Here is a 13,833-nt window from a genome sequence, read left to right as displayed (position 1 = left end):
CTGGGCTGATGAAGGGTTCATTTGCTGCTGCCGTCTCACACCGTAGCAGGTTTTGTGTGTGATGAAGGGGAAAAAACATCACAGGGGAGTGATGGGATCATCCTCCCAGTGCTGATCCCACCAGTGTCCCCACTCCCATGGGATGGGGATGGGGCCTCCCAGGCCCTGCTCTCCCCAGACCCAGATCCATGGGCTCCCCATGGGCCCTGGGCTCCCAAAAGCAGGAGCTGCTGTTCCAAGCAGAGCCACATCGGCCACCGCTGCCCCACCACTGCCTGACCTTGCTCCAGGCTCCCCTGGCCAAAACCAGGGCAGGACATGGCCCATGAGGCCCCACACTGAGACCTGCCGTGATTGGCAGCCCTGAATTAGTGTAACCATACCCTCATTAGCACCTTCACACACACACGGCCTCGTTTTCTCATCTCAACAAGCCCACGGGGCAGACAAACATGGGGAGGTGCTGCCCTGGTCCACTGCTCATCACCTGAGGCTGCCGAACTCATAGCACTTGTGCAGCAGAGAATGGCGCTGGCATCCTCATCCCCACCGCACAGTCCCCATGGGGAGATGATGACTCTGAGCACTACATCGCATGGAGCAGCCTGGGATGCAGATGGACCAGTGGAGCAGAACTGTCCGCTCTTCCCCTTCTGCTCTTGCTGCCATTTAACCCAACTGTTCCCAGAAGTGGCTGTAGATGTACAACAGCTCCATCCTCTGCTCCAACAGCCAGAGGGACGGGAGCTGCCAGCACTGCTGCTCACTGGGCACCACGCTGGGCTGAGAAGCTGCATTACTCTGGGTCTAAATGACCCCCGTGATACAGGCTGGAAACTCCCAATGACTGAAAGGAATGACTGAGAATGGACTGATCGGAGCCTTTGGAGTATCCAAAGAGCAGGGGACAAGGAGGGAGCAGGTCTCCCACCTCCTGGGAGGTGGCAGCCTCTTTGGTGGCCCCATCCTAGGCTCTATGCAGGCTGAGCCCTCCCAGGTGTCCAAGGGACCACAAAGGACCCCCAAACTCACCTCAAAAGGACCTCTGAGCAGCAACAGGGGGGCCCCAGGGGTGCCAGGCTGTGTGGCCCCAGATGGCTGCAGCATCTCCCACACGTATCTGCAGAGCCATGGGCCCGCCTGGGCAGGGATCTTGCTGGCACCAGGAGGGTTCCAGTCCCCCATGAGCCGCACGTGCACTGGGGCCGGGCTTCCTCCCGCTGCAGCCCCGAGCCTTTCCGCTGCTCTTCCGCCAACCCTGGGGCCGCCGGCTGCCTTCCTGCCCTGCCGCCCTGTTTCCTGCCCGTGCTCCCGGTGCTCCCTGCTTTCCCTGCAGGGCCAGAACCATCCATCCTCCCTATGGCTCTTCTCTGGGACAGGGGGACCTGCCCCCAGCACAGAGTCCCCAAACACCGCTCTGGGACGCAGCCCCAACGCCACTGTGGAAAAGACCCAGCTCAAACAGGGACTTCCAGGGGGTCTGTGTTTCTCCACCCAATTCTCCCAGCTCAGTGATAAAGGCATCAAAAGGAGCAAGTCCCGGGTGGGACCACCCCTGCGGAACCGCGGTTCCTTGGCTCCCATCACTTTTGGGATCTGCCACTGATGTAGTCTTGAACCCGCAGCAGGGATCCCGCACTGCGCCGCCTTCAGGGTGGGAATGCGCAAGACCATCGATACCCCCAGTGCAAACCCCTGCGGCCGCGGGGAGCGGAGGGTCCCGCACAGAGGGGCCGGGCCGGCCCCGCTCCCTGCCGCAGTGCCCACGCTGATCCCCAGGGTTTCACCCAAACGGGTCAAGTGCGCGGGCCCCAGCCTGCAGCAGCAGCGCCGGGGGCGCCCAGGGAGCAGCGGCAGGATGAGACCTGCGCAGGTGCCCCGATGACCCAGCAGCCACAAGGGAGCAGCAAAGAGGGAGGCAAAAAGGATTCCTTCCTCCTGGAGTGAGCTGTGTCCCTGCTCCACACCACAGCCCCTGCTGTACCCCACCCAGGCACCCCTCAGGGTGAGGATAGGGAAGGGCTCCTTATCACCCTTCCTGGGTGACGCAGGGTTTGCTCATCACCGCTGCTGCCCAGGGCCACCCTGCTGCAGTGTCACCTCCGCTGAGAGCTTCACCCCGCGCTGCAGGGGTGATGACCCTCACATGTGTTTTGTCCCTCCCTGCCCCACAGCTGCCTGGCCAAGACCCACCAGGGTTTTCTCCCTCCATTTCCAGCGCAGCTGGGAACATCCCAGGGGACAGAGGGCATGGGGGAGGTTCACTGCACACCGGGTGCTGGCAGCAGCCCCGCGCCAGCCGGGAATAAGGGAATTAGGAACCAGTCTCATTGTCACTGCTGGCTGCGGGATGGGGTCATGGATGGCAACACAGGGCAGAGCATGGCTGTGGTGCTTTGGCTGCTGCCAGCACTGCAGCACCCAGCTCTGGTGAGCCTGGAGGTTAATTAGTGAGTGTTAATTCATGTTAATTAGTCAGAGGAGCTGAGAGACTGATTCCTCCTCTGCCGCCTGGCTGGGGTGTGCAGGGCCTGGCTGGTGAGGGGCACAAAGGAGTGTGTGAGGGACGAGGGATGTGGAGCTCCCTCTGGGTGATTCACGATATTCCTCAACTTTGTTGCCTGACAGCAAGGGCTGAGACCCCTGAGGAAGCTGCAAGGATTTCCAACCGGGCGTGGGAAAACTCCCCCACCGGGATTTCCTCCTTTCTCCAGGGTCCAAACACAGCTCTCTGGGGGTGAAGAAGCCCCATGGGCAGCAGCAAGGCTAGGAAGAGCAGCACTGGGCTCTGCTGCAAGGAGGGAAGAGGATGGGAAACACGGCGTGGCTGCATCCAGCCAGAACGGAGCCCCTCTCCAGGCTGGGGGCTGAGCAAGGGATGAGGCTGCTGCATCTCACACCGGTTTAGTCAATCTGGCCTCACAGCTTGTGCTGCTGTTGACTTCTGCGGTTTCTTTCTTCTTAAACCAGGATTGCAACCACAAAAATACTAAAAAAGGCAAAACCTTAATCCTGTAAATCCTGTGCTGAAGGCCTCAGAGTGGGGTGCCCACGGTCAGATGCAGCTCAGTGTCTTTACGGGGGTGTTGCAGCCACCACATCAGCTCTGCAAATGGCACCGAGATCAAATCAGCTGCGTGCCAGAGCAATCCGTTACCCTGCCAGGGCAGCAGGGATGCATCCATCCTACTGCGGCACTGGCACCACGGTGAGGGCCACGCCAGGGCAGGGACACATGGTCCACACTGAGGCCTTGGGCTGCCGCTAACTGAGGGAAGCAGGGTCTGTGTCCCCACGATGCGGCTGAGCTGATGTCGCCCCCAGCTCCCAGCCATCTGGCTGGGCTGTGCTAAAGGCCTAGAGAAGCTGTCGAGAAACGAGGTCAGGGCTGTGACGGCAGTGGGGATGGGGTCAGCCTTCACCTACTTTGCCTTCCCTCATCACCCTCTTCTGTGTCCGGTGGGACCTAATTGTCCAGAGCAGGGACTGCTCTTTGGGATGTCCTTGGAGCACAAATGGGAGCCCAAAGCAAGCCCCAGCCCTGGCTGGTGCCATGTGCTGGGTGGACTTTGCACCACCGCAGCATTACTGCAGCCCAGCAGCACCAGCAGAGCTGAGCAGAAGGGCTGCACCACACCTTGAGGAAAAGCTGCCCATGCCCTCAGCACTGCTGGGGACACACAGGGCATCCGACACCAGCACAAGGGGAGCACAGAGCCCCCGACCCCCTGCAGATACTCCAGGATATGGTCAGGAGGCACAGCGTGCACCCAGAGGTGCCACTGCTGCCCAGCCCGGGCACATGGTGCAGTGACAAAACTGTGCCCGCACATGAGCACAATGTGCATGTGCGAGCCCCCACAAGCAGCTGCCTGCATGTCATGCATTTTTCAGAACAGGGTTAGTGGGTCACACCAGCACCCGAGGCTCTGCCCAGCTGAGCTGCTTTGCTGCCAAACCCAGCACCACGGCACTGACAGGGCTGGGGCAGGCAGCAGCTGAGGCCAAGACAAGGCGCTGTGGCTGCAGCTCCCTGGGGCTGTGATGATCTTAATGCCCTCACCAACTCCAGCCATCACACACTGGCATCCAAGAAGCCAGCCCAGTGCCCATCCTGCTGCCAAGAGGCAGGGAGCAGTCAGGGAGGACACATGCACCATCCCGGGGGATGATGCAGCCCCCCACAAGGGTTGTCAGACGCTGGGGCTCCCGCAGGCTCTTGATGAGGCTGAAAAGGAAAAGCTGCCGCAGTTAAAAGTTAACATGGAGACAAAGCAGAGCCGGGCCAGTAATGCCAGCACAGCCCCACCAATGCAAACAGCGCTGGCTTTATGGCAGCCCAGCCCTGATAAAAGGGTGACTGGCTCCATCTCCAGCTGCCCCGCCTCTCCCTGCCGTGCTGCTCCCCTTGGCACTGTCATCCCCGCCAGTGTCCATGTCCATGCTTGCACACACATGTGCAATGCAGCATGAACGTGCTGGTGCACTGTGGACTGGGAATGGGGTGAATTCAGACCTAGGGGGAAGGCAGACCTGGGGTGAAGACAGACCTGGGTGCAACCCAGTCACGGAGCACACCAGCAGCAACGCAGGGCCCATCACCGCACATCCCTGAGCCCGCAGCCACCCACATCTCGCATCCCGCAGCCGTTGCCATGGCTACAGCCATGCAAGTCTGGGTGAAATGTATCTTCTGGAGCAGCCGCAAGCCATGGGGGTGGGGAGGGCACCACTGCTCTGCTGCACGCCACTGAAGTATGATGAGTACACTATAGCAAGGACCCCCCCATGCCAGAGGTTTGCCAGCACTGAGCGAGCCCAGGGATGGGGGTTCAGAGAGCAGCAGCTGCCTCCAGCCCATGTGCCCCCCACGAGAGCATCCCACCAGTTCTTGGGAGGCAGAGAGTGGAACCAGCATTCCTGGAAGGCAAAGTGCTCCCCAGGAACCTTAGCACCAGGCTGGGGCATGGAGTAGCTCTTTGGAGCCCATCACCAGGGTATCTGGGCTGCCTGACCATCAGAGCCCTGCTCTGCGGCCACTTTCAGTTTTGCTCCAAGGTAGAGGGGAATTCTGTTCCTGCCAATTAAGCAATCCAGGGACAGCAGGGGATGAGGGAGGGGATTTCTGACGGAAAGTTGCAGACAGTCCCAGCGCTGCATCATTCCCTGCTGAGCTCTGCTCCCAGGTCGCACCCCACACCCCGCCCTGTGGGGACTGAGCCCATGCCCCATCTCACCTGTGTGGGAACTTGGGAGGAGGCTTTTCCTGGCACCCCAGGATTTACTGGGGGTGACAGGTACCCCTGGTGGCACAGCCTCAGTACACAGCCAGGATCTCCTAGCAGAAGGAGCAGCAATGAAAGGGTTAATGGCATCAACACAGGTTCCTAATGTGGCTTTAACGTTAATAATCCATTAAGATGAGTGGGGCTGGAGTCTGCATCTCTGTTTGGATACCAAAAGATGACACCAACCCTCCCATCTCCCCCATTCCCCCCTCCACCCCTCTGGCACTCCCCATCCCTCCATCCAGGCTGGGTGTCTGTGTGTCCTTCATGCTGCCTGTCCATCCATCCCAGTCCCTTCCCCCATGCTGTCCTCTGCACACACTGGCCTCCTCTTTCTGCCTGGGCCTGTCAGATGTTGCTGAAAGGGAACAATGCGACGTATTGTCTCTCCCCGCTCGCGGGCATCAAAATCCAGCAGCGCAACAAAAGGACACATTGACTTGCTGGGAGAAAGAGGCCCACACTTCCCCGGCTGCCCCAGAGCATCCCAGCACTGAGCCTCTGGCCTGGGTTTGCCAGTGTCGCTGCCCCACGATGCGATTGGGGGATGCCACAGGCCCTGGGACTTGGGCAAGAGGGATCACCATGATGGGCTGGGGGTCACCAGGACGGTATGAGGGTTACTGTGATGAGCTGGGGGCCACCACGAATGGGATGGGGGTTACCATAATGAGCTGGGGGCCACCATGATAGGATGGTGGTTACCACGATGAGCTGGGGGCCACCTCAAATGGGATGGGGGTTACCATAATGAGCTGGGGGCCACCATGATAGGATGGTGGTTACCATGATGAGCTGGGGGTTACCACAATGGGCTGGTAGTCACCACGATGGGCTGGCTGTGCCCCGTTCCTAGGGTATGTCTTTGGGATCAGCATCGTGGCTGTGCACGTATGAGATGCTCGCTGGACTCGCACTGATTTTGCTGTCCCCCACCAGCCATGCACCCACCTCTGCAGCCCCGAGGAGACCTGAGTCTCACCCAGGGTTGTACCCTCTGAGATCAGGGAAGGAACCAGCCATGTTCATCACAACACAGCTCGGCTCGGGGAGCGCCGAACAGTGTGGCAATCCCCAAAACACACATGCGCTCCGGCTCGCTTCCCACTGCGTGCCCCAGCTGTGGCATGCAGACAGCTCCCGTGCACCTCCATAGGCAGCTCCAGAGGAAACAGGACGGAAAAGCTCCCCTTGGACTGAGCAGTGCTTTTGTTACCATTATAAACTTCCCTTTTAATGAGGAAGGAGGCTCTGAAATGCAGTCCCTGCTAAGTACCTGACCGGGGGACCCCACCAGCAACCCCCGGCCAGGGAGGGAGGGAGCAGAGCACCCATCCACCCTACCATCTCTGCTGCCAGCTGGATGCTGCGGCCTCTTTGCTCTCTGGACACCCACTCGCAGCCACCCTGCTTTCCTAACGCAGCCGAACCAGCTTGCTCAGGGTCAGGGAGCCCTTTATCAGCACCGAAATGCAGCCTGCAGCGGGATGCAGGAGATAAGGCGTGTGGGATGAGCATCCCGCCTGGGCGAGGATTGTGTCGGGTTCCTGTTCTCCCAGGAGCAGTCAAGAGACCAGCGGGCTGGGAATGGTGATGCAGGGGCTCCTTGAAGGGTTTTGATCCCCAGAAACTCCTCCTGCCCACGCCTTGCATCCCACCACCGTCCTTGGGGCGGAGGGGGCTGGGGGCCCTGGGCAGCACAGCCCAGCCCCTGCTGATGAGCTTGGAGGGGTTCAGGTTTTCGACCTGGCTTTTTCACAAGTGCTCAAGCCGATGGCCCAGCAGAAGGGCCGATGGTCGCTGACATAAGAGTCCAAGGTGATCACTCTCTCTTTCCTCTGCCATAACTCCAGCTGCCAACCACTTCCTCCCCGGTGCGAGGAGGGAAGGGGGTGACTGGGGGAGAAGGGTCCTGGGGTGGAAGCAGGGGCTGGTCCCACGGGGTGGGATGTGGGAGGAGGGTACTGGAGGGAAAGGCAAGCCCAGAAATAGCGAACATGGTTCCACAAGGCGCTGGTTGCCGTAGGATCTTCACACCAAAACTGCCAGGGCTCTGGCGAGCACAAGAACGGCCCTTTCATGTGTTTCCAGGGGAAGTCAGGACCACGCTGGAGCCTTTCCCAGCACAGGAAGGATTTTGGGACCCTGGCCGTGGCACCAGCTTTGTGCAGGCAGCAGCAAGACCCCTGGTGAAGTCCCAGGCAGACCCTTGCTTGGGTCCAGGATGCTTTTTCCCGGGGCCAGTATCAGAGCATCACTTGGCCCCGATTCAGAAGCCAACCCGAGTGACAGCACATCCATGAGTGGGTTCAGCAACAACTGACTTCTGCTTAGTTGAAGGACTGGGAAGATCCCTTGGGCATCCCACAGCCACACTCTTCCTCCTGCCTGCCCAGCTCCACCACCCCTCATCTCCTGCAGAAATCCCCCTCACCTGGCACTTACAGCCCCCCAGCCCTTTCACCCATCCCCTCAAGGGCAGCACAGGCAGAGGCAGACCCTCAGCAGCACATACTATGTTTATGTGAGGGCTGTTTCCCAGGGCTGTTCCCATGCCAGTGCTGTCGTGTTGGCAGAAGCCATCACCATCCATCCCTGCATACAGCACAGCCTGGCCCTGCACCGTCCCTGCTGGAATTCTCTCCCCGGAGAGATCTAATTAGCTAATTCCTTTGCTATTTATAAATCAATATGGAAATCCCTCTGCTTTATTCCCAGCACCACTGGCTGCCCTGGCTGGGGCCCTGCTAACTCAGTTAAAACTCTCGAGCAGATGATCAGAGGCTTGTGAATGGCTCTAGATACATGAATAAATAATTGCATTAATTCTTTGCTAAGGGCTGGGGGATATGATAGGGGCCAGGGGCAGGGCAAGGGGCAGGAGGCTGCAGACCCAACCCCATGGCACAGGGGCTGTGTTTGCTGCAGTCTTTCAGCCCTTAACGCCTACTAAATTACTGAGCACACAGGCTAAGTAGGTCTGGGAAATGGAAAATATCCACAAAGATCTTGGATCTTGCTGGTCTTTCAGGTAGGAGCAGGGCAGACACATCTGTCTGCCCACCCATCTGCTAGAGGAGCAGACAGAGCCCTAATCTGCCTGCCCGCTACACCCTGCAAAGCACCATTAGTTCCCCATCAGCCACAGCTTCGGGAGCCAGTGGAGATCGCACATGGAGCATCCTCTGCCCCACTCCAGTTCCCTGCAAGGCGCCTGGGGATGGACCAGCCCAAACTGCATGTGATGGACCCCATGGCAAGAAGGGCTGGTGGCTCTTCCACTGCATGGGTTTGGGTTGGTTTTCGGTTTATGGTGTTGCAACAGCATGTGCTCTGTGCCATCAACATCCCTGCGACACACAGAAAACAGCCTCTTCCCAGGTTGAGAGCTGGAACAACCGGGTCTGTCTGGGGAGACCCACGCTCACCACACAGAGCTCCAGGGCTTGGCCACACCAAGCACCACTGAGCCCTCCTGGTGCTGCTGCCACTGGCATGGCAGGATAGACATCTGTAGCAGAGCCAGGCCTTGGAAGAGGAGAAACACTTGGGAATGCATAGGATAGGGTCTGTATTTATAAACACAGCCCTTACACAGTGCGGCATAAGAGGGTTTTAATTAAAAGCTGGGATAAAGAGATGTGGCAACTGGGGATTCCTTGGAGATAAAAGCCACTAGAAAACCATGGGTGAGGTTTCCTGCACCACCTCAGACGGGGACAGGGGCCACCACCCCCCCAGCAAGTCTGCATCTTGACTGATGATGCTGAAGTTTGCCCTTTAGAGCCATCACATCTGCCTGCCCTCACTCCAGTGCTGCCCAAGGATTGCTGTGGCAGGCAGCGGTGGGTGTTAAGTGTTTCTCCCCTCCAGCAAAACACGGAAGAGACCTGGGCTCTGCAAAGGGCTGGTGGATGGGAGGCCCCAACCCCATAGATCTCCTCTCAAATAAGGAAGCTCAGCCACTCATCCAGCCCACCACTGAAGAAAACATCCTCCCAGCAAGGAGCACTAGGGCTGCCGCTGGCACCCCAAAGGCTTCACCCCCAGAGCCCCCAGCTCCAGTACCTGCAGTGGGGACGGTGCAGGAGGGTCTTGGGTTTGTCACATGGATGGACAGACTTGGGTGGGTGCTGTGAAAGCTGGTGATCTCTCCAGATGCCAGATGTCTTGGTGCAGTAGTGGGGCAGCATGGTGGGGTGGTATGGGATGGACGGATTGGGACGGGATGCAATGGGGTAGGGTGGGATGCAACAGCAGCATGAGGACTCCTTGCATTGCTGCAAAGAGCCAGGACAGAATGAGCCTTAGCAGAAACACAGAAAATCACTCCCAGAGGGTGGAAAAAAAAAGCCCAGATGCCACCCTAGAGCTGCTGGGGTAGAGGGGAGGATTCACCAGCTGTGTCTCTGCCGGGTTTTGCTCCCCAGCAGGTAATGGCTGGGAACACTGGCCCGGAGCTCATCCTCAGGAACAAGTGGCAGAAGACAAAGCATGCTTACTGACCAATCAAATACACTTTCTTAGACCATTTATCTTCCCAAAGCAAACAGCAAAGCACTTGCTTCTGAACAGGGCACGTCCTCTGTGGCTCCTCTGCAGCCCCGCTGGCTGCTCAGGCAGCTCCATCTTGCTGATGGCCAAAGCCATTCAAGGGCTTTATCAACTGACACCTGAAAGTCAGTAAGGAAAATGCTTCCTGGTTTAATTAACAGAGAAATCTTGCTCTAACGAGGGTGAGATGATGTGTGCCGGGGGAGGAGGGAGGACAGAGACAAAACATGACCTTGTCGGTGGAACACAGCACCACATTGTTTCCCTGTGGAGATGCTGGCCTTGAGGCTGCACAGGCTTGGTGGGTGCTGGGGTCCTGCCTACCCCATGGCAGGGTTGGCAGGAATGGGAAGTATGGTGCCTTGATGGCACTGGGGCTGTGGGGCTCAGGACCTGGCACTCGGGAGCTGCAGCTCTGGTAGGATGTGGCTGGCCAGCGAGCACCAGTGGCTTGGACAAGCACAAAAGGGTTTTGATTTTGGTACCCCCTCCAGTGAAATCAGCTGTGCCTGGGTGGGAAGGGACCCCCGTGAGTGAGTCCCCCATGGCCACTGCTGGCTCCAGGCAGCAGCAAAGCTGTGGCCAGTGGCCGTGGCAGCATGGGAAGCTGCAGGCCCTTTGCCAGTGTTAGTGTCCACTTTAGTTTAGTTCCATTTTCTTTTCTCCTGAACTCTCCTTTTCCAGGAAAGCAGAGAGGAGAAAGAGCCAGAGGTGAAAAAACACCCTAATGGTTTGCATGCCGGGGTTCACTGCGAGGGGGTAGCTGAGGTGTGATCCATAGCACAACCTGTCCCTGCAGCAAGATCCATTAGGATCTGATGGGGCTGGGGTGAGCGGTACCTCGGGGTAAGTGGTACCCCAGGGTGACAAGGCTGAGGCAAGCTGCCTCAGGACACTGTCCTGGAGGTGATGGGGGTCGGGTGAGTGGCATCATGGGACCCTCCTGTGGGTGACTGGGATCTGGGGAGCAGCACCCCAGGGGTGTCAGGGCTGGCAGCAGAGGAATCCCAGGGGTGTCAGCGCCAGGACGAGCAGCACCCTAGGGTTGCCGGGACTGGGGAGGACAGGGATGGAGGGAGGAGCACCCCAGAAACGTCTGGGCTGAGGACAGAGGCACCCCAGGGGTGACCGGGATGGGGTGAGGAACACCCCAGGGGTGTCGCGGCCACGGGGAACACAGCCCGCTCCCTCTGCCCACCGCCTCGCACCAGCCCCGTCCCACCGGGGCTGTTCCGTCCCCTGGGGTCTTACAGCGCCCAATCCCCCAGCTCGTCCCCGGCGCAGCGGTGCCTGCATCCCCATCCCCATCCCCTTCCCCGGCCCCGGCCCCCGCCCCCGGGGCGGGCTCGTCATCGTCCCGCCCCCGCCCCGCGCCTTATTACCGGGGCGGCCGGGGGCTCCCTCATTCCCTCTCGGCGCCGCTCCCCCGCCGCGGCGCGGTCCGCCCGACGTGCCGCAGCATGGGCAGCCAGGGCTCCAAGGCGGGGGGCAGCGCCCCACCGGCAGGCCGCGCCGCCTCCGCCGAGCCAGCCAAGGCAAACGGGCAGGTAAGTACCGAGCGGGGGAGGACCCCGCCGGGGCGGGCGCGCAGACAAAGGCGGCCACGGCGGCTGCTCGGCGGGGAAGGGGCAGCGGCGACGGCCCCGGGGGGCCCCTCCCGCCCGGCGGGTACCGGCCGAGGCGGCTTCGCCCGCGCCGCGCCCCCGGCTCCCTCCCGGCAGCGGGTGGGGACCCGCCGGCCGCCTCGCCCTGGGACGGGGCGTGGGGCGCGGGCGCCGCCCGGTGGTAGCGCGTTGGCACCCGCCCCCCCCGCCCCGTGTCCGGTGAGCGCGTCCCGTTCTCCCCTCCTCGCTCCAGGTGCCCGGCGGTGCGCGGGGCTTCGGCGGGGAGGGAGTGCGTGTGCGGGGTGCGGTGTTGCCGGGTCCCCGCCGTGCCTGATGCGGTTCTGTGCTTCCCCACCCCCGACAGGAAAACGGCCATTTGAGGGTGAACGGGGATACGACGGCTCGGGAGGGCGGTGAAGCGGCGGTCCCGAACGGGAACGGCTCGTCCGATCCGCTCGAGTGCAGCGGGGACGCCATCGAGCCTGTTCCCCCCGCCGAGGCGGGGGATGCTCAGCCCGAGGGGGCCGCGGCCCCCCCCCGGGACACCTCCAAGAAGAAGAAAAAGTTCTCGTTCAAGAAATCCTTCAAGCTGAGCGGGGTCTCCTTCAGGAGGAACAAGAAGGAAGCCGGGGACTCCGCGGGCTCCACTCCCTCCGAGGAGCAAGGCCAGGCCGGGGAAAGCCCCGGCAGCGCGGCCGACGGGACGGGGTCCCTGGCTGCCCCCGGCGAAGGGGCGGCAGCGGCGCGGGGCGGACCCGCGGCCGGCACCAAGCCCGGGGGAAGCGGGGAGGAGAAGCAGCAGCAGCCGGGGGAGCTCCCCGGGGCCACAGCGGAGCCAGGGGAACCCTCAAAACCTGCGGGGCCTGAGCCTACAGCACCCGCGGCAGTGCAGGAGGAGGAGTAGATCCCGCTCGGAACGTCCAACCCCGGGAGTGTCACACCTCCGTCCCACCCAAACTGACGCGGCTTTCCCAAACCAACCCCCTCCCAGAGTGATTCATTCCCATCTCCGTTAGAGAGCTGGTTTGGATTCCCACCGCCACCACTGGAACTTGGAGTAGTTCTACCTGAATCCTTCACGACGGTGGAGGGAGATTATCCTGGGTGTAACTGGAACTTACAGTTTGTGATCGCTGCCAGCTCCTGGCTGTCCTCAAAGCCCAGTAACTGTTCAATGGATCCTTCTCCTTCTTTCAGTTTACATTCCTGGTTCTCACTTAAAATGAAAGTATTTTGTTCTTTTTTTTTCCCTAGAAATCAATGGTTTAACAGCAGATCTTGTTAGGTTTTTATAATGGCTTACTCTTGGCTTAAAACCATAAAGCTTGTAAGTCCCCTGTGTTTAATTCTACTCTAGGGGTGTGGGGTGGACAGGTAGGGACCTGCGGCTGTAAACTGTGAAGCAAGGTTGGGGTTCTCTGTAAATAATTACCTTTTTTAATGGCCAAAACACTTGATTTGCAATTTTCTAAAAAGAAAGAGAAAAAAAGCTGTATGGGCTTTCTTGTAACATTTGAAAGGAATAAATGGTGACCCCTTCATGGGTGAGCTCGAGTCCTCCTTGTCCTGGCTGAGGGCTGGGGATGGTCCCAGTTGCTTATTTAGTTCACCAGCTGCTGCATTTAATCACTCCAGCCCCATTAATTGACTGGCAGCAGATGCAAAGCTGCAGCCACAAGGGACTTTCTCACATGAGCCTCTTGTCACTGCTTTGGGCTCAGGGTTGAACTGGCTGCTCTGTACCTGTGTTCTTTGGGATCTGGTAGGGTGGAAAGAAAAAGCCTTTCCTGATGAAGAGGGGCCCAGGAGGGCTGCTGCGTGAAATTCCCATTTTAAGCTTGGTTTCTTTAATTCTAAATAGTCTTTAAACTATGATTAACTGAAGACAGCTTGGAGTACAAGATCCATGTGCTGGAAGCAAAGATTTACTTGCAAAGAGAAAATGGGTGCTATTATCACTTGTCCCATTGACCTGCACGTGGACAGAGGTGATGCTTCCCAAGCAGGCAGTAGTACATACCTTGAGGGCTGTGGCCACACCTAGAGCTGCAGCGGCAGCCCCTCCATTTAATGGCCTGCTCCTAATTCCTATCTAACTCCTGGTATTTGGGCTGGCAAAAGAGACAGAGAAGGGAAAGAACCCTTGTTTGCCCAGTGGAATGGTGGGGCCTGAGGTGAGGACTGCCTTCTGTAGCCCCGGAGTAGCTGGAAATAGCCAAAACTCTTGGTTTTACGTATCATATCCTGTTGTGACTAGATTCCAGATGCAGCCTGATGTTCATCCCTAGTTATCTGGAAGGGCAAAAAAAAATGGGTATTTTAAATGTAGTCACAGGTCTGCAACTGATTTCTAGGATCACTGGGGGTTTGTGGTGGGAGATGGAGCT

General features: G+C 59.2%; 1 protein-coding gene across 1 annotated transcript; it reads left to right on the top strand.

The window, feature by feature from the left end:
- Nucleotides 1-11,236: 11,236 nt before the first annotated feature.
- MARCKSL1 (MARCKS like 1) lies at nt 11,237-12,987 on the top strand. The gene is made up of 2 exons (XM_065697985.1): nt 11,237-11,389; nt 11,811-12,987. The coding sequence occupies exons 1-2, from the start codon at nt 11,303-11,305 to the stop codon at nt 12,348-12,350; spliced, it is 627 nt and encodes a 208-aa protein (XP_065554057.1). The 5' UTR covers nt 11,237-11,302; the 3' UTR covers nt 12,351-12,987.
- Nucleotides 12,988-13,833: the final 846 nt, after the last annotated feature.

Source organism: Lathamus discolor, chromosome 18, assembly GCF_037157495.1.
Source record: "Lathamus discolor isolate bLatDis1 chromosome 18, bLatDis1.hap1, whole genome shotgun sequence".
NCBI lineage: Eukaryota > Metazoa > Chordata > Aves > Psittaciformes > Psittacidae > Lathamus > Lathamus discolor.
Note: the sequence above shows the minus strand (reverse complement) of the source record. Positions and strands in the feature narration are given on the sequence as shown.